Below are 20,098 nucleotides of genomic sequence, written 5' to 3'. Positions count from 1 at the left end.
CGTGAAACTGTGTGCAAAATTTTGCATGCTGTGCATCCCATACACTCAAGAAGAATCAGCTGGAAAAACAGACTAGAAAGAAGAAGCCAATAATTGTTGTAAGTCTACATTTGCATAAAACTTGTATTTCAGAATTTATGTTGCTTGACTTCTTTGAACACCTTCACTGAGCAGTAGCCTGAAAACCTAGAGATCCTTTTGTCAGAAAAATGCATAGTATACAAAATTTATATTTTTATAATTAGAAGTTCTCAATGTTGTCTTTGCTTTCCTTTATTAAGTAAAATTATTTAAAATTCTGTGTCTTAGAACTCCATTATGGTCTGCTTATATTATCTGTGTGTCTTTTGGTTTCCTTCAAGTCATTTTGCTCCTTATCTACCTGTTATTTCTGATTGTGTTCTGGACATTATATATAACAAATTTGTAGAGAGAATTGGAGGCTCTAGATGTTGTTATATTTCATCACAGGAGATTTGTTTTTGCTTCTGACAGCACAGCTGGATGCATCAGCAAACTAAGATAACCTTGTTTGAATTAGAGATTGTTGATTTGAAGCTGGGTTTTAGTTTATGAAGGGCTTATCTCTCTAGGTTATCTCTCTATCTGTATTATCTACTTATTTTTAAATGTGATTTTATCCTGATGTTTGCATTATAAATATATAATTTTTTTCTAATTCAAGCAGTTTTCTCATGGGTTCAAATGACCTAGTTATCAGAAGCAGAAATGCCTGGGAAGTATCTTTGACCAGAATTTCAGTTCCAAATCGCAGACCATTGTTTGTTTGTTCTGTTTTTTTTTTAATTTTTTTATTAGCCTTCTGATGCAGAGAAAGAACTGGTTGACAACATTGAAAGCATGTGGTCAAATCTGTTTAATGATTCAGTGAATGTGGAACATGTTCTAGGGGGCATCAAGAGAACTTTCACAGAGGTACCTTTTAAATTTTTTACTTTCTGAGTAAAGATATTGACAAATATCCATTGGGATAAATTAATGCAATCCTGACCTTCTCAGATTACTCGAGGTGAAATATCAAACTATAGACAGCAGATGGAGGATTTTGCAAAGCGTTTTCATCGTGAAGGCCCTGGTTCTGTTGGTGATGATCTTGATAAAGGTAAGAATATTCCGCTGGACTTACTGAGGTACTTGAGTATGTTTTGCTTAAGGATTTTATGGGATGATGGAATGGCGCAGTGGTTCTTTTTTTTTTTTTTTAAGATTTTATTTATTTATTTGACAGACAGAGACACAGTGAGAGAGGGAACACAAGCAGGGGGAGTGGGAGAGGGAGAAGCAGGCTTCCCGTGGAGCAGGGAGCCCGATGTGGGGCTCGATCCCAGGACCCTGAGACCATGACCTGAGCCGAAGGCAGATGCTGAACAACTGAGCCACCCAGGCGCCCCTGGAGCAGTGGTTCTTAACCTTGCCTGTACACTGAGTTCATCTGAGGATCCCAAAAGCCCACGGATGCCTGGGGCCCAGATTTGAATAGTCTAATTCCATTGTTTTGGAGGGTGGTCCAGACGCCATGGGGATTCTAAGGTGCAGCCCAGGTTGAGGCCACTTAGAGGGATAAATGTGAAGGAGACAGAATTTTCTAACTGGAGAATTTTGCGTATGTACCTGGCCCCCTGATTTCTGTTAGAATGACAGAGAAGGAAAGTTGTGGTAATTGCAGACATGTCCTCCCAGATGGCTTCTGTGGATGGGATGATAGTTTATTTGTGATTTCTTACTCAGTTTTGTGTACCTTGTATTTTTATGCACTCATTGATCTATGTGTTTACTTAATCACCAGGAGTAGAACTTTTAGCCACTTTTGAAAAAGAGCTCATGAAACATGAAAAGAACCGTCAGGAGTTGGCTAATGCTGAGAAGCTCTTTGATCTTCCAATTACAATGTACCCAGAGCTGCTCAAAGTGCAGAAGGAAATGAACGGGCTGAGGACCATTTACGAGCTCTACGAAGGACTAAAGGTAAGCGTCCGCCTCACTGAAGGCAGTGTGAGGACCGACTAGGCCCAGTGGATTGTGAGGCCACCATGATGAAGAGCCTGGGGCCAATCTTGTGGAAGTTCTCACTTTGGCTCTTGGGAAGAAGTGATGGGGAGCGATATTCAATGGATTTAGGGTTTCCATTTGGGGAGAAAGTTGTGCAACTAGATGATGGTGATGATTGCACAACATGGTGAATATACTTGATATCACTGAATCGTACATGTGTGAAAGTGCTTAAAATGGTAAATGTCAGGTGTATTTTGCCACAATAATAAAAAAGAACACTCTCTTTGGTGCTTGGGGCTTGGTTAAGGAGTGGGGTGAACCATTTAGTTGGAAGTAGAAATTAAAAGTAGCCGTTATTGGGGCGCCTGGGTGGCTCAGTTGGTTGAGCGACTGCCTTCGGCTCAGGTCATGATCCTGGAGTCCTGGGATCGAGTCCCGCATCGCGCTCCCTGCTCAGCAGGGAGTCTGCTTCTCCCTCTGACCTTCTTCCCTCTTATGCTTTCTCTCTACCATTCTCTCTCTCTCTCAATAAATAAAAATCTTTAAAAAAAAAAAAAAGCAGTTATTGGGGCACCTGGGTGGCTCAGTTGGTTAAGCATCTGCCTTCGGCTCAGGTCATGATCCTGGAGTCCCGGGATCGAGTCCCGCATCGGGCTCCCTGCTCGGCAGGGAGTCTGCTTCTCCTTCTCCCTCTGCCCCAATCTCATGCACTCTCTCTCTCACTCTTTCTCTCAAATAAATCAATAAAATCTTTTTTTAAAAAAGTAGCAACTATCCTGACCTTTGGATACCCTCTTGCGTATATGCTCCCCATGCAAATTCATGCCATTCCTTTATTCATCCCTCCACCTATTCACTCTGCTCTGTACAGCCCAGTGCTGTGCTGGTTGGAGAATAGGGTCTGGAAAGGAGTTGCATCTGCCCACCCCATTTCTGCCCTCTTGAGTCCCCAGGAGAGGTTGGTTGACTGTTTTAGTTTGTTCTCCCAAGACACAGAACCAACAGGCACCAAATAGATTGATCTTTCTTCCTTTTCTTTCTTTCTGTCTCACTGTCTACCTAATCTATCTAAAGTAAACTCTGTGCCCCACGTGGGGCCCAAAGTCATGACCCCAAGATCAAGAGTCGCATGCTGCACTGACTGAGCTAGCCGGGCGTCCCACCAAATAGAGTTGTTGGAGACTGGAAGCCCCAAGATGTGGGGCTGGCAAGCTGGAGACCCAGGAGAGCTGGTGGTGTAGCTCCGGCTCAGGTCTGAACTCAAAGGCAGGAGAAGACTGATGTCCCAGCCTTGAGACAGGCAGAGAGAGAAAGAGAGTTCTCTCTTACTCAGTCTTTTTCTCTCCAGTCCTTCAGTGGATTGGATGAGGCCACCCTCAGTGGGGAGGGAAATCTGCTTTACTCAGGCTACTGATTCCAATGTTAATCTTACCCAGAAACACGCTGGGGAACATTGTCCAGAATGATGTTTAACCAAATATCTTCGCACCTGTGGCTCGGTCAAGTTCACACATAAAATTAACTGTCACACTGACCCGCAAACAAATCACCACACTGCTCTGATGGTAATAGGAATACAGTAGACAGAGTGTTACAGAACCTGGACTGGATGGCCCGACGGAAGACCCAAGCGGCACCCGGAGATCTTGGAGGATTGGAGGTTTATTTAACGCCAGTGGGCTGAGAGGAGAGTGGTCTCCAAAGGTCTGAGCCCTGAGCACAAACAAAGGGGGCAATTTATCTACATCTACATCTGCATACTTGGCACTTTTGGCGCGTGAACGAAGCGGGGCAGGGAGAAGACCCTGGATTGGAGCCCGGGAAGCAGAGCAGAGCAAAGAACCTGGAAGAGCCCCGGGGCAGGGGCTGGGACTCCTTTGCTGGCTCCGTGGGCCATCTTAAGACACAGAATTCCCTTATCAAGAGCACCACGGGGCCCAGGGGAGGCAGGCGGTGGCTCAGGGAGTGGCATTTGAGCAAGGCTCTGAACCAGGGGCAGGTTTTTTCCTGGTGCAGTCTTTGGATTTAGGGCCCGTCCTACTTCAGCATGATCTCCTCTTAATGAATTCCATCTGCAAATCCTGATCTCCAGAAAAGGTCACATTCTGAGGCTCCAGGGGGATGTGGACACTCTTCAGCCCAGTACAGTGAGGAGTGGGGTACGTGGAGGAGAAGAGCCAGAATTGAGCTTGGAGCACTCTAATATCAAATATCACAAGAAGATGCCCCAAAAGGAAAGCAGACCGAGGAGGGGCCTCAGTGGTAGGAGGACGAACAGGTGAGGAGAATGTCTTGGAAGCCAAGTGAAAATAGCCTTTCCAGACCGTCCCACTGCACCAAACACTGGGTCAGATCAGGTAGGCGGGGGTGTGGGATGAGCACTGAATTTCACATCACGGAGGCCACTGTGACCTTGGAAACATTTCGATGCAGTTGGAGCCGTGGAAGCCTGATTAGAGTGAGTCCAAGATATTTGCCCCAAAGAAAAGAAAGCATAAGCCCCTGCAAAGACGTTTATATCAATGTTCACAGCAGGTTTCTTTGTAATAGCCCTAGACTAGAAACAACCCCGATATCGACCAAGTGAAAGGGTAAGTAAACCGTGCCACGTCCAACCCACGGAATGTGAGAAGGTAGTAGAAAGGCTCGAACTATTGATATACTAGGGCAACAACATGGCTGGGTCTCAAAATCATCTTGCTGAGATACCAAAGAGTACATCCTGTATGATTCCATCTGCATAAAATTCTAGAACATGCCAATGAATTTATCATGGCAGAAAACATGGCCGTGTGTCTGGGGGCGGGAGGGGGGGTTACAGAGAGGCAGGAGGAGACTTCTGAGAGCTGTGAATGAGTTCACCATCTCGACTGTGGTGATGGTCTCATGGGTGCGCACACGTGCCCGAACTTAGCAAATTGCGCGTCTAAATATGTCCAGTTGTGTACGCCAGTTAATCCCCAATAAAGATGAAAAAAGAGAGAGCATGGGAAGAGAGGAATCAGAAACGCCAAATCCAGACAGCTTTCCCAATATGTTTGGCTGCAAAGGGAAGCAGAGAAATGAGGAGAGGTTGGGTGGAGAGGGTGTGGGGTCAGGATAATTTTTTTTAAGATGGGAGAGATAACAATGGGAACTGTATAGTGATGGGGGTGATTCAGTAAAGGAGGAACGTGGTGATAAGAGACCGGGGAGACTTCCTTGAGTGGGGTCTGGTGTCCTTGAGTCGGAGGGAAAGGGTGGGGTGGGCACGTGGCTTCAGGCAGGAGGCAGTAGGTCATGTGGGGAAGGCAGAGCATATGTGCTGTGTAGGTGTTGACACCTGAACAAATGTCAAGGGGTGGATTTAACCACAGTTGAGGTTTTTCAAACGTGTCGGGTGGGGGGCGAACAGAGGGTGGAGGGAAGAAAGGCCCCTTAATGATGGACAGGCTGTATGTTTAGGTGTAGGAACTCCTAAGAGGTACTTTTAGTTTCTTTCTGATTCATCTCTCATTAAATTTTTGCAAAGAAAAGTTCATGGCTCGTGAATGTCATCTCAAAATAATCCAAAAAGGTGTCTGAGCTTTTAATATCTTTTTAGAAAACGAAGAAAAAAACCGAAAAATTGTAAATATGTCTTAATGTCATTTACATCTAAGTCAAAAAAATTACCATATGTATATTTCATCAATTAACACAATTTTCTGTTAAATACGTTTCATGACTCGAAGCAACCCCATTGAAACCTCGATGTTACAGGTGGCAAATGCAGACTATCCAAGAGGGTAAATTTTATGCAAGATAGTACTTTTTATGTTAAGTCTCAGGAAATTCAGCACAAAATGCTGATTATCTATAATAATTGGGCAGGATTATCCAAATTGTAAGTATTTTGTAATCTTAGCAGCATTATTTTGGCCTGGCCTTGAAAACGTTGGAATTCCTTTGTTCGTATTTTGGAGCCGGTAATCAATACTTCCTTTTGTGAATCTGAGGTTTTTGTGGATAGATGGGCGATCCTGCTGGCCAAGAAGTGAGCGTGACCAAGGGTTGAGTACTGGCTCCCGCCAGTCAAAGGGGCCTTGTTGACGGCACTGTTTCTCACCCATTTCCAGGTTGCAAAAGAAGAATGGTCTCAGACCCTCTGGATCAACCTGAATGTTCAGTTCCTCCAGGAAGGAATCGAAGGTTTTCTCAAGTCCCTCAGAAAGCTACCCCGGCAGGTCCGAAACTTATCAGTGGCCTTCCATTTAGAAGCAAAAATGAAGGCATTCAAAGACTCGATTCCTTTACTTCTTGACTTGAAGCATGAAGCACTGAGAGACAGGTTGGTTTTGTCCTGTTAGCTGTTGTGAAAGGGGGAGGAGTTTTAGTCTAAAATGCGTCCTTGCTTAGATCTGATGACAAAGCCCAAGGTTGCAATAGCTCTGCAGAACTTGAAAAATGCAGGTCATATTTCTATGAAATTGTTTCCTTGTGAATTTTCTAGACAATTACCAACCACAAGGATTCTATTTTTTTTTTTTAAACCTTGCCAGATGTAAATGGGCGTTTGTGGTTGCTTCACTCGAACGGTTAAAAAAAAACATTAGGGGATCTAGATCAGCGCCATCCAGCAGAAATACGGTATTTAAAGTGTTTCCATTAGCTGCTTTGAAAAAGAAAACAGGTAAAAATAATTTTAGTAATATATTTTAACTAACCCAGTCTACACGAAACATTATCGTTTCAACATGCAATAACTATAAAACATTTCTCACAAGATATTTTATGCTCTTCTTAAGTTGGCCTCAACTATGCTCAACTAAGTTGGCCTGTAGTTTATGAGTACGGCATCTTTAATTTGGACTCACTACGCAGCGACAGGTGACTTGTGGCGACCATACTGGACGGAGCAGGTGTCCCTAGTTTTTCAGTGGAACAGCAGTCCTGGGGGTGGGATGGAGGAGATTCACTCCTCATTCGCCTGGGATCAGCAGGGTGTGTCCACACAGGAACAGGAGATAGTAGGAGCTTTGGGGAGTCACGCTCTCCCTGCCACGCTCCTCTCTCCCTCCATGTATCTCCCAGCGGGTGGGCAGAGAGTCATGGAATGCCATCAGAGGACGAAGTCATTCTGCTCAGCAAGAAAGCATTTTCTAGCTGAAGTTCCCTGTTTTTTGATACCATAACCCAGTGCTTCCCAAGCTTAGGTCACTTCTCACCATTTTTGTCATATCCCAGCCAAAATCATTTATACTATCATTACTTGATTTTTTTCCTATCAGCTTATATTTTCTTTACTTGAACGTGTTCTAAGAAGAAACCCACACCACCGCTGTAAATGGGAAACCAAAAGCTTTTGCCATAAATAGAAATATTATAAAAATTTTTTATATAAATTTTTATTGAAAAATTATAAAAATAAAAACATTTCAAAAAGCTTAGCTCAAAACTGTTGCCTGTCGCTTAGTGGGAGGCCTACCCTGGACGAAGGGTGAATAACTGTGAGGAGGTGTTAAAGGCCCAGTAGCACCTAGCTGAGACTTTCTCTCCTTGATGTGATCAGAGGAGTAGAGGGAAACTGAAAAGGAAATCCTTTTCTCTCTGGTGACCTGGTGTTATTCATGCTGTGACACCTGTTTCCCCCCTCACCCCCCCCCACCGGGGCTGTGATACCCTTACTTCATATCAGCTCCTGGCCAAGGCCTGGGAACAGAGGAGGATGAATAGTAGATTCTCCTTTCTGATCATTTCTGGTTTGTGTGGGATTGGTTTTTTTTTTTTTTTTTTGTGGAATTTTTTTTTTTTTAAGATTTTATTTATTTATTTGACAGAGACACAGCGAGAGAGGGAACACAAGCAGGGGGAGCGGGAGAGGGAGAAGCAGGCTTCCCGCGGAGCAGGGAGCCCGATGCGGGGCTCGATCCCAGGACCCTGGGACCATGACCTGAGCCGAAGGCAAGATGCTTAACGACTGAGCCACCCAGGCGCCCCTGAAGCAAACTAATTTTAAAAATACTTTCTTTTCAAGGTGTTTGGCTTCAGGGGCATTATAAATGTTGATGGGAATAGAGATGACGCCACTTAAGTATTTACCAGCTGTCTTTCTCATTTTTGAAAAAGCTATCTGTGCACAAACGGCATAAAAGTTAAGCACCACCACATGATAGTGGAAGGTCATCCTCCCTCTTATCCTTGACTACAAGTCTTGGGAGAATCCCAGAGTCAATCACTTTATCAATTTTCCCTCCACCTGTCCAGACAGTCTGTGCCAGTTCAAGCCTGTTCACCTACTTACATATGTACATGTATATGCAGAGGTCCATCCCTCTCATTTGAAAAAAAAAAGATTTTATTTATTTATTTGACAGAGAGAGACACAGCGAGAGAGGGAACACAAGCAGGGGGAGGGGGAGAGGGAGAAGCAGGCTTCCCGCGGAGCAGGGAGCCTGATGCGGGGCTTGATCCCAGGACCCTGGGATCATGACCTGAGCCGAAGGCAGACGCTTCACTGACTGAGGCCCCCCACCCCCGGCGCCCCTACAGCAGACCCCTTATTACTATCTCTGTACTCTGTGGTTTTCTTGTGGCACTCAAAGCAGTTTGTGATTATTTCATGTATAGATCTGTTATATTGTGTCCTGGCCGTACCCCCATGTAGGTGGTGGAGTCCCCACGGGCAGGAGCCTGGCCTTTGGTCACTTGCACCTGCCGCACCTAGCCTACTGCCTGGAGCAGAGAAAAAAGCATGATAAGTGTTTACCAAATACACGGCAGCTCACAACTTACACCAGGGTCTCAACCAGGCTGAGTGAGCCGATAGAGGTCGAGGTCCCTGGTCCACAGACTACATGACAGAAGTAGGTTCCAGAAAGTTCAAAGCCGTATATTTTCTTAGATGGCTGTGAAGACTAGCCATCTAAGAGTGTATCTTGCTAGAAGTGGTTTCCTGGGTTTGATTCTGGAAGCCAGCGGGATTTTTGGAAAACTTTGGAAACGTGATTCCAATGATATCCTCATTTATAATGGGATTTATCCTGTGATGTAAGCGGGAAGAATTAAATTCATCACTAAATCCAGGAAGCATAAATGTTTTAATGTGGATGCACTTTCAGGCATTGGAAAGAGCTCATGGAAAAAACAGGCGTATTTTTTGAAATGACAGAGACGTTCACCTTGGAAAACATGTTTGCTATGGAACTTCACAAACACACGGATGTTCTCAATGAGATCGTAATGGCTGCTGTCAAGGAGATAGCCATAGAGAAAGTAAGACTGCTTTTAGTTACAAAACAGTTGAGAAAAGAAAATTATTTTTACTTTAATTTCAGTGTAGTTAGCATGCAGTGTTATATTAGTTTCAGAGAATTATGATTATTTCAAAAGATTTTATTTATTAGTGCGCATGCTCGAGTACAAGTTGTGGGGGAGGGGCAAAGGGAGAGGGAGAAGCAGATCCCCCACTGAGCAGGGAGCTGGACTTGGGGCTCCATCCCAGGACCCTGGGATCATGACCTGAGCCAAAGGCAGTTGCTTAACCGAAAACTTTTGTTACAGTACTTGTTGTATTTGAGTAATAAAGAATTATTTGCTCTAGAAATTCTAGGATTTCTGCCTTGGTTAAATTTTTTATTGTTCTAGGTTATAGTTTCACTTCCAGTGCATTTATTAAGTGTATTTATTAAATGTATTAATGGATGTTTATGGTAGAAAACTGAGAAAATAAATCACTTATAACTCTACCACCTGAAGATAATTAGTAACATTTCAGTGTATGTCCTTTAATACTTAAAAGTGTGTAGACATGTGCCTGCACATATGTATACACACATACACATACTATACGCATAGTCACACACAAACAGGCATAAAGGCACATCCAGGTATATACCCATACGCATATATGCATCGCATACACATAATACACACACATAAATATTGATACAACTGGTTTTTGAAAATGCAATCATTAATAGGCATATTAATTTGTAATCTGATTTTCTTGCTTAATGGCAAACCCAGGGGCAGGATCGTGTAGGTGAGCAGGGAGGCAGACCAGGAAATTTAGACCCTGGTTCTGGTGCTGAGTGACCTGGCCAAGCTGCTTCACTTCTCTGAGCACCCAGCTGGCATCGCTATAAAATGTGGGTGGCAATCCTTACTTCCGTCGGACGCTTTGAGGACGGAAGGCGGTCCTGTGTGGACCGTGCTTACCGGGCACATAGCCAGTGCTTGGTCAGGGATGTTGGGGTCGCCGTGATGGAATCTCTGCTTACTTGGAAAACTGACCGAGGCTCTGGGCTGAGCAGCTGACTGAGGGCAAGTTCAGGAAGTTGCTATTGGGTTGGAGTTCTGTTTTTTTCAATGTCTGTGCCCAAACCGCTCTTTTTTATCTTCCTGAGCAGGCGGTGAAGGAAATCCTGGATACGTGGGAAAGTATGAAGTTTACTGTGGTCAGATATTTCAAAGGCACACAGGAGCGAGGCTACATCTTGGGGTCTGTTGACGAAATCATCCAGTGCCTGGATGACAACACCGTCAGCCTGCAAAGCATCTCAGGAAGCAGATTTGTGGGGCCTTTTCTGCAGACTGTTCACAAATGGGAGAAAACACTTTCTCTGATAGGGGAAGTCATTGAGGTGAGAGAAAAGCCGGAGAGAAGTTTTATATGAGAATATTTTGTGCTCAGACCCTGATGCTTTTCTGGCTTGATTAATTATAGGGTAAGTGTGTGCATGATTAGGAGAGTCAGTCTGAGTTTTTATTTCAATGAATGCATTTTTAACTTCCATGATTCTTAATTGGGTCTCTCTTATACGTCCCTATTCTTGTTATATACTGTCCTGTTCTTGTCGGGGTATGTTCAGCTCCTCCAGCACATGGAAGAATTTAAACACATTTAAAGCCCTTTTCAGATTTCTCCATATTTATTCTTTTCTCAGGTCCGAGTTTTCCTCTTTGTGTGTGTGTGTGTGTGTGTGCGTGTGTGTACACGTGTGTACGTGTGTGTACGTGTGTGCACGTGTGTGTACGTGTGTGTGTGTGTGTGTGTGTGTGTGTGTGTGTGTGTGTGTACGTACGTACCTACGTGTGTACCGGGACTGTCTTTCCTGGTAGTGGGTTTTTCTCGGTGGGATCTATTTATTTTTAAAGTTGATCTTACATAAAATGTTTTTGCCTGTGCTTCCTTCACTTTGTCATGTGTTTCTGCAGTTTCTCCAAGTTGGCCTGTCATAGTGGACAGCACTGAACAGGGTTTTATACTGGGGCTTGGGGCTTTCTTCTTGTTGTGGGAAGTGCTAGTCCAGACCTCTCTGAGCGACCCAGGCTCATCTTACCATTTTTGTGTGCTGCCTCTTTTCTCTCCCCAGGCCACAGGCAAGTGCCTTGTTCCAGGCACAAGCTTGAGTTTTGGCGGGGATGACGCCGGCCCTGGTTCACTGGCTGGGGAGGTGGTCCAGGCCCTCACCCCTCCCAAACATGGGCTTCCTTCGCTTGCTTGTTTTGGTCCATTACTTTTTGTTAGGTAGGATATAGCACTGTTTTATTTTTCTTCATTATTTAAAAATTTTTTTAAATGGATGTGAAATTTACATAACATTAATCATTTTATTTTTAAGAAGATTTATTTATTTTAGAGATGAGGGGAGGGGCAGAGGGAGATTGGGAGAGAGAGAATCTCAAGCAGACTCCCCGCTGAGCACAGAGCCTGACACGGGGCTCGAGCTCACGACCCTGAGATTACGACCTGAGCTGAAACCAAGAGCTGGATGCTAAACTGACCAAGCCACCCAGGTGCCCCTGTTTGGGTTTTTTGTTTTGTTTTGTTTTGTTTTTACATGATCTGTCCTTTGTTCCTCTGGGTAACAGGGCTCCCACCCCTGCTTACAACTAGAAGCTTCTTCCTTGCCCTGGACTGGTGTGGAGAGTTTTCTTTTGCTTCTGTGTGGGGCTTGGTATCTTAAAATATTTAAAATATTTAGCTATGCTTTCTTCATTTCCAGATTTGGATGTTGGTTCAGAGAAAATGGATGTATCTTGAAAGCATTTTTATCGGTGGCGATATCAGGTCACAACTTCCTGACGAGGCGAAGAAGTTTGACAACATCGACAGAGTATTTAAAAGGGCAAGTGACCGGCTTCTGTTTTAGTCATGAAAGGACAGTGATTTGAGATACGTTTACTTATGTTTCTTTTTTTTTTTTTAATCTTCTTTTACGTTTACTTATGTTTCTGGAGGTAGTATTTTGTCTGTTAAGTACCTTCTGATTTTTTTTTTTAAGTTTATTTCTTTTTAAGTAATCTTTATGCCCAACATGGGGCTCAAACTCACGACCCTGAGATCGAGAGTCACATGCTCTTCCAACTGAGCCAGCCAGGCGCCCCTAATTCTGAATTTTTTAAATCATTACATATGACCTTCATCTGTTCAGTAAAAATTTCTGTTTGTTTTCAAGCCACTGGCACATGGCACTGAAACTTTTTTATATTGATTTTTTATTATAAAAGTAATACTTGCTTAAGAAGCTTGGAAAATGTAGAAAGGTAGAAAAAAAATGTATCTTCCAGAGTTCTGTCACCTTGATGTGACCACTTTAGTATGCTGTATATTTCTTTTGTCTGTGCACATGGGTTTAAAAACACAACGATAATGATATTCTGTATAACTCTCTCCTAATTTTCTTTTAATATTATGGGAAAGGTATTTCGTATTTTGACACTCGAGAGAAGATTCTGATAGCTTTATAAAATGTTCCAGTGAGTGGCTTGACATTACTTTAGTTGATTGTTGAAACGAGACATCTTGTTCCAAGACGAATTCTTTGCTTTTGTCAATAATTTGCAGGCCTGTGCCTTCTGCCTTTTCCACATTTAGGATGAATATCTTATGAGAGACTGGTGGAAAATAAATTGCCTGTGAAGGAGTATCACCCATTTTAAAGTCTTTCCCGGAAAGGATTGTGCCTGTCTTTGCTGCCCCTAGCCATTAGTGGGCTGAGGGTCTTCACCCAGAGCCACCTGCCCTTGAAGCCGGGGTGCCTTGTTGCTCAGTGGTGCTACACACTCTCTAGTTAGGAGGGGCCCGTTCACATTTGGGTCTCTTTTATCCGTTAGAGTTGATAATATTTCCTTGTTCATTTGCATAACCTATTTTTTTAAACTTAAAAAAAATCACACAATGGATATTATAGAAGAATTGAGAAACTATAAAAAAAAAAGCAAAGAAAGGAAAAAAATACCTATAATCCCACACCCCAGATAACCATTTTGACAGGTCAATATCTATCTTTCCAGAATTTGTTTATTCCTGTATAAACATATAAATAGGTATTATAAGTAAATACTCCACAAAATAAGATCATTCTTACCAATGGGATCATTTAAAAAAATTTAATGTCTTCGGCATGTATTTCAATAAATAAACATGGAAACGATCACTTTCAGCCAACGATTGACCCAGTTTCCTGTTGGATGTTGGGGATATTTCCCTAACTGCCCCCTCCATGTGCCACCATGAAGGGTGCTGGAGGGACCGTCCTGGGACATGCACGTGGCCCAGAGTGGAGCTTCTGGGTTCATTCGTCCCACGAAGGGTGACTGGGGGCCTTCCATGTACAGACACTGTTGTCGACCCATGGGGCACATCAGTGAGCCAGAGAGATTAAAAATCGCTTACCCCAACAGCTGACCTTCTAGTGGGAGGCTGGAAAACATTAACATCAGAAATACGTAAATTGTCTGTAGTACGCTAGGAGGTGCTAGGGACATCCGCTGCAGCCCCCAAAAGGCTGTGGTTGGGGTGCGTGTTGGTTTTGTGCTTCCCTGGCCTGACGGCTCTCCTCTCGCCCTCGTCCAGATCATGGGTGAGACCTTAAAGGACCCCGTGATCAAGAGATGCTGCGAGGCCCCGAACCGCCTGGCCGACTTGCAGCACATCAGTGAGGGCCTTGAGAAATGCCAGAAGAGCTTAAACGACTACTTAGACTCCAAGAGAAACGCTTTCCCGAGGTTCTTCTTCATTTCTGATGACGAGCTGCTCAGCATCCTGGGGAACAGCAACCCGCTCTGCGTCCAGGAGCACATGATCAAGGTGGGCTCCTGCGGCCCCGCACCCCCCCAACCTGGGAGCGGCTGCCCACGCTCCGTCCCGGGGCTTGTTCCATCCGAAGTCTCTGTGCGGTTGGCTCAGCCCCGAGGCTAGGAAATGCTGCCGGGCTTTTATCGGAAACATAAATCTGATGAAATCCACTTAGTCTGAAACTGTACAAAGATTCCATTGTTATTTGTTGCTCTTTTTGTAAAGTCCAAAAACATTATTTTTTGGAGAAACTAAAGGGAATCCAGTAATACAAAAAGACTAACATAATAAGCAGAGGGTGAGGCAGGATGGGGCTTCAGCATGTGGACTGATTGCCTTGTTCAAATCCTGACTCCACACAAATTTGCTGTGTGACTTCTGGCAAGCTACTTAACCTCTCTGGGCATCGGTTTCCCCTCCCCTCCCCTTCCCTTCCCGATTGTATTTATTTGAGAGAGCCAGCACAGAGAGGGAGAAGCAGACTCCCCGCTGAGCAGAGAGCCTGGCACGGGGCTCCATCCCAGGACCCTGAGATCGTGACCTGAGCCGAAGGCAGCTGCTTAATTGACTGAGCCACCCACGTGCCCCTGGGCATCGGTTTCTTATCTGTAAATAGGGATAACCCTGAGAGTTACGTGCTTCAGTGGAGCTGTCACTAAGAGTCAATGAGCTTGTCTTTGTAAAATGCTTAGTGCCTGCCTTACGGTGTTGGCTGAATAGCCTCATCCATCACCCGGAATTGACTGGTAACCGACTTGTTACCAATTTATCCCATTTGCTTCCTCTCTCCCTCCCTCTCCCCCCTTCCCTTCTCTCTCCCTCCCTCTCCCCCCTTCCCTTCTCTCTCCCTCCCTCTCCCCCTTCCCTTCTCTCTCCCTCCCTCTCCCCCCTTCCCTCCTCTCTCCCTCCCTCTCCCCCCTTCCCTCCTCTCTCCCTCCGTCTCCCCCCTTCCCTCCTCTCTCTCTCCCTCTCCCCCCTTCCCTTCTCTCTCCCTCCCTCTCCCCCTTCCCTTCTCTCTCCCTCCCTCTCCCCCTTCCCTTCTCTCTCCCTCCCTCTCCCCCCTTCCCTTCTCTCTCCCTCCCTCTCCCCGCTTCCCTTCTCTCTCCCTCTCTCTCCCCCCTTCCCTTCTCTCTCCCTCCCTCTCCCCCCTTCCCTTCTCTCTCCCTCCCTCTCCCCCCTTCCCTTCTCTCTCCCTCCCTCTCCCCCCTTCCCTTCTCTCTCCCTCCCTCTCCCCCCTTCCCTTCTCTCTCCCTCCCTCTCCCCCCTTCCCTTCTCTCTCCCTCCCTCTCCCCCTTCCCTTCTCTCTCCCTCCCTCTCCCCCCTTCCCTTCTCTCTCCCTCCCTCTCCCCCCCTTCCCTTCTCTCTCCCTCCCTCTCCCCGCTTCCCTTCTCTCTCCCTCCCTCTCCCCCCTTCCCTTCTCTCTCCCTCCCTCTCCCCGCTTCCCTTCTCCCTCCCTCTCTCCCCCTTCCCTTCTCTCTCCCTCTCTCTGTGTGAAACAAAGCTGTAGAAACAAATTTGCCCCACTCTTTGCGCCCTCTCCCTATCACAGCTCTCCCTCCCTTTTCGGGGGGCAGCCACAGTCACGAGTTGGTTGTGATTCCTTCCAGCTTTACATACCCGGACATATGTGTATCCATGAGCAATACTGACCAGCAAGAAACAACCGACAATACCGTCTCTGGTGATAGACAGCCAGAGCACGGCCAGAATGAATCTTCGATCACCGGGTCACAGCTCTATGTTTAGTAACAGCCTAGGACAGGGGTTCCCAGGCTTGGCACTGTCGGTAGTTGGGCCAGATAACGCTTTGCTCTGTGCGTGGACATGTGTGTGTCAGGAGCCTGGGGCCGTCCCGTGTGCTGTGGGACACTCAGCAGCATCCCTGGCCTCTACCCACTCGAAGCCAGGAGCATCGCGCTCCAGTTAAGACAACCAAAAATGTCTCCTGACATTGCCTAGTGTCCCTCCTGGGGGCAGGATCATTTGTAGTTTTGAATCAATGTTGTAGAATAATTCCTTTATTCCAAATAAAGCATGTGGGATCAAGTACAGAACTCCATAGTTTCCCTTTAGCGAATGCTGATTTCCTTCTTACACTAGAATTCATGTCTTGGGTTGTGTGTGTTCCTTTCTCAAAGGGGAGTTTTATATTTTGTTTCTGCTTTCATAAACAAATATTTGACTGTTTTAGAAAAATGTATTTTAGAAGTACATCATTTACTGGTAGCCCCTTTTGCAAACCTCTGGTTTTATCCTTTAAAGCCTATTGCCTTTCCCTTCTCCTCTCTGACTGGCAGAGTGCCTTGTCTTATATCCTGAGTCCTAAAAGACTCATTTTTCTGAATAGCATTCTGATCAATATCGCTGATGATGGGCAATGGAAGGCAAGTGTTTTATGTGCTGGCAGCCTTTCTTGCGTGTTGTTTGATTTGACCTTCCAACCTCATCTTGGACGTGTCGTAATTACGTTCGTTCCAGGGCCAGAGAGGAGCAGCAGATTGCCCCAGGTCACCCATTTGGGCCGTGGGGGATCCAAGCACACGTCTCACTTGTCCGCCCCATGGTGTTGAATCACCAGGCTGTTCTGCGTCTCCTCTGTCCAGACACCTCTCCCTCCCCGCATATACTCTCTAGAACCTGGCGCTGCCACCCAGCGTCCGTGTCACAGGGCGGATGTCCTGCTGTATTGCAGATGTTCGACAACATCGCTCTGCTGAGGTTCCACGATGGGGAGAATGGAGAGAAGCTGGTGTCCGCCATGATCTCAGCAGAAGGAGAGGTCATGGAGTTCCGCAAGATCATCCGGGCGGAGGGGCGCGTGGAGGACTGGATGACCGCTGTGTTGAACGAAATGCGGAGGACCAACCGGCTGATCACCAAAGAGGCTATCTTTAGATACTGTGAAGACAGAAGCAGGTAGGGTCGCGACTGGGAATGGGTGTCATTTTCTCGTATGAATCGTGCTAATGGATGAATTAACACTGAGGGTTTGGAGTAGATCAAGCGACATCCCGAATGAAGTTTTCTTTTCTTGCGATAGTTAAGTTGGCCCGTGCATTGTCTGTCTTTAAAGGCCCACCTAGTTCAGGACTTCTCAAAGGGTGGTGGCATCTGGACCAACAGCATTAGGGCCCCTGGGGAGCTGGTTAGGAATGCAAATGCCAGGGCCCTCCCCCAAATCTGCCCCATCAGAAACTCTGGGGGTGGGCCATCTGTGTATTTTATAAGCCCCTCCCCAGGGATTCTGAGCCAACCACTGACCTGGTGACCCAACAGAAACCAGGTGTTTGGGAGGGTCAATCTGCATATGGGTTAAGGAGTAGAGTCGTTTCTAAAATATTTAATGATTTCAATCATGCCTTGAATTTTGTGGCCCGAGAAGCATCTAGGCACTGAGCTGAGCCTGCTTCTTGCTGAGAGGAGAGCTGGCTTTAATATGCACTTGAACACAAAGTACATAAAGCATCTTTGGTTAACGAGTTCTATTAGATTCAAGCGGGATTCCCAGGAATATATTCGGCAGGGCCTTTATGCACACATAAAACCTGCATTATTATTTTAAGAATGTTATCCTTTTGATTTTATACACTGCCTTTTTGATTTATGCACTGAAAACATCTACTTAAGTACCTTTATTAGAGAATAGCATTTTATTTGTATGATTATGATCCTTTATTTTTTTAGGTACTGTAAGAATTGGCTTATATCCTTAGGTAATCAGGTATATATAGATCTGTTCAGTAGTGTGCTGGTATACTGGCTTTCTGAAAAAGGGGAAAAAAACCGCTTTGATTTAGAGAGTTCATCAGTGTTCATGGTGTCAATACTCCCACCACAGCTGATTTCAAAGCTAAGTGGTGTAATGGTAAGTGGTTTGAACATCAGCCTATAAAGTTCTTGAGTATTTGACAATGAACTCTCATGAACTGGTAGGAGGTGGCTCTAGCATATTATCAGTTATATTCATTGATTGAGCTAATATTTATCGGGCTCCTGCTCCAAGCTAATCACTGTGCTAGATGCTCATACAAAGCTGAACTAGACAGAAATCGCCAGCCTCCAGAAAGTGATCACTGGGTATTCTGAAGTCTCCTTAATGCTCCCAGATCAGATGAATTTTACACCGACATTAGTTTTAGCTACATTATAACTACCACTTTGCCAGGGTACTCTTGTGTGTCACGGGGTGTGGTCGGTGGGAGACGGGATAAGGGAAGGCACCCCGAAGTCTCTGCACCACCCCCCTCCTCCCCAAATGCCCCTCCGCCTCACGTGGGAGCTGTTGTTTCTAACGAAAGGGTGTGTAGTTGAAATGAATGTATTGGTTTGTTTGAACAGACATGTTTTGGCATCACTGAGAAGACGGGCCCAGGGGTATGCAGTCCCAGAAAGCGCCCGGTATCCTGGGATTTGCCAAACACCATCATGTTCCTCTTAGCTCTGCCCTGAGTCACTTTATTTTCTCTGGTCAAGTTTGCTTCTGCCCCTCCTGATTTGTAACTTCCCAGGCCCCTCATCACCTTCATTAGATCTCTCTAGTGTGTAGGGATCATAACTATAAATACTATTTAGGTTTTTAGAGGCACCAGACAACTTTAAAACAAGATGGCAAAGCCTAATCTTTTCATTGTTTTAAATATTCTTGATTTATTTTGCCATTCATGTGTGTCATCAAGGTAAAGACTAGTAATTTACAGTCACTTTTCCTGGATTGGAACTTTCGGCTCTGGGTCCATTATTTTTAAAGTATAATTTGGAAAAAAAAATTGCCCTAAATGTATTTCAAGGCACTTACCAACTTTGGAAATTCGTATCTCTGTAGAGGAAATCCAAGCAGCCAATAAACATATGGAAAGAGGAGAGCTGTTGTCAGTCACTGGGGATCTGCAAATTAGCTTAGAACGAGATACTGTTTTCCCCCGCCTTTTATATTGGCAAAAAAAAAAAAAAAAAATCAAAAGAGTGATAATACCTAGTGCTGGAGAGCATGTGGTGAGAAGGGTAGTGCTATGCTTTGTTGGTGGGGTAAGGATTGCTACAACCCTTAAAAGTAATTTGACCATTTCTATTAAAATAAACTACCCAAAGGATGCACTCTACTTTGGCCTGGTTGTTTTGCTTTTGGGGTTCTGTTCTGTAAGTCTAGAAGCAGCTCTGACTCACCAGGTTAGATGCAGAGCAGTGTTTGTTCACCTCGACACTACTGATGTCTGAGGCTGGAGAATGCTTTGCTGTGGGGGACTCCGGTGCCTCGTAGGATGCTTAGCGCCATCCTCAGCCCCTGCCACCCTTCAGATGCCAGTAACACCCCTAGCCCCAGTTGTGACAACTGAAAATGTCTCCAGACATCGCCAAATGGTGTAGAGGGATGTTTATTGCAGTATTATTTGTGTTGGTGAAGGAACTAGAAGCAGCTTAACCAGACACCGGTAAGGTAATGTTTGAGTACACTGCAGCGCTCTCAAGCTCTGGAATATCATGCGGCTTTTATAAAGATTGGGTTAGACTGCATCCATTGACCTAGAGGCTTACCTCTTAGAATTCTTAAATGGGACAAGCAAGGTGCAGAGTACCCTGTATCGTCTGGTGCCATTTTTGGAGGAACAACCACCACAGCCCCATCTTCCCGTACGTGTGTATAACTTTGGTCAGGTGTGCAAGGGAGAGAAAAGAGTAGTGAGTAACACCCAGGAAGCTGTAACTAGGCGAATGGGCGGGGTGGTCAGAGATGATTAAATTCTTTGTTGGAATTTAAAAATGTAGAAATTCTTATCATATGCCCGTAATATTAAGTCACTCTGCAAACCTGTCCAGGCATATTTTAAGAGGGATCTAGCGTCTTTCTACATCATCGCCTCTAACTTTCTTGTGTGCGGGTGTCCTTGGTCTGGTGTTTTCTTATCCAGCTAGAAGACTTACGGTCATTTGCTTACCTGGAGCCATCACTTTGCCTCCCCAGTTCCAGATCAAAGAAATTACATTCTTACGGGGACTGTTATCTGGTGCCAGTCCCTGGAAAAAGATCTCGAACAGGTGTGCATT

General features: G+C 45.2%; 1 protein-coding gene, 1 long non-coding RNA gene and 1 other non-coding gene across 3 annotated transcripts in view; 1 reads left to right on the top strand and 2 right to left on the bottom strand.

Moving 5' to 3' along the window:
* DNAH10 (dynein axonemal heavy chain 10) overlaps positions 1-20,098 on the top strand; it is a 131,685-nt gene that overhangs the window by 43,490 nt on the left and 68,097 nt on the right. The window contains exons 22-30 of the mRNA XM_027575699.2: positions 820-936; positions 1,021-1,123; positions 1,808-1,986; positions 6,111-6,322; positions 9,093-9,246; positions 10,383-10,616; positions 11,982-12,104; positions 13,835-14,068; positions 16,749-16,972. Coding sequence (XP_027431500.1) covers positions 820-936; positions 1,021-1,123; positions 1,808-1,986; positions 6,111-6,322; positions 9,093-9,246; positions 10,383-10,616; positions 11,982-12,104; positions 13,835-14,068; positions 16,749-16,972 — 1,580 coding nt within the window. The remainder of the gene's footprint in view (positions 1-819; positions 937-1,020; positions 1,124-1,807; positions 1,987-6,110; positions 6,323-9,092; positions 9,247-10,382; positions 10,617-11,981; positions 12,105-13,834; positions 14,069-16,748; positions 16,973-20,098) is intronic.
* Positions 12,286-12,358, bottom strand: TRNAE-CUC. Its single transcript has one exon. It is a non-coding gene; the product is annotated as a tRNA-Glu (tRNA).
* Positions 16,838-20,094, bottom strand: LOC113912505. The gene is made up of 3 exons (XR_003516858.1): positions 19,990-20,094; positions 18,852-18,872; positions 16,838-16,954 (listed from the first exon to the last, which is right to left on the bottom strand). It is a non-coding gene; the product is annotated as an uncharacterized LOC113912505 (long non-coding RNA).

Source organism: Zalophus californianus, chromosome 14, assembly GCF_009762305.2.
Source record: "Zalophus californianus isolate mZalCal1 chromosome 14, mZalCal1.pri.v2, whole genome shotgun sequence".
Classification (NCBI taxonomy): Eukaryota; Metazoa; Chordata; class Mammalia; order Carnivora; family Otariidae; genus Zalophus; species Zalophus californianus.
Note: the sequence above shows the minus strand (reverse complement) of the source record. Positions and strands in the feature narration are given on the sequence as shown.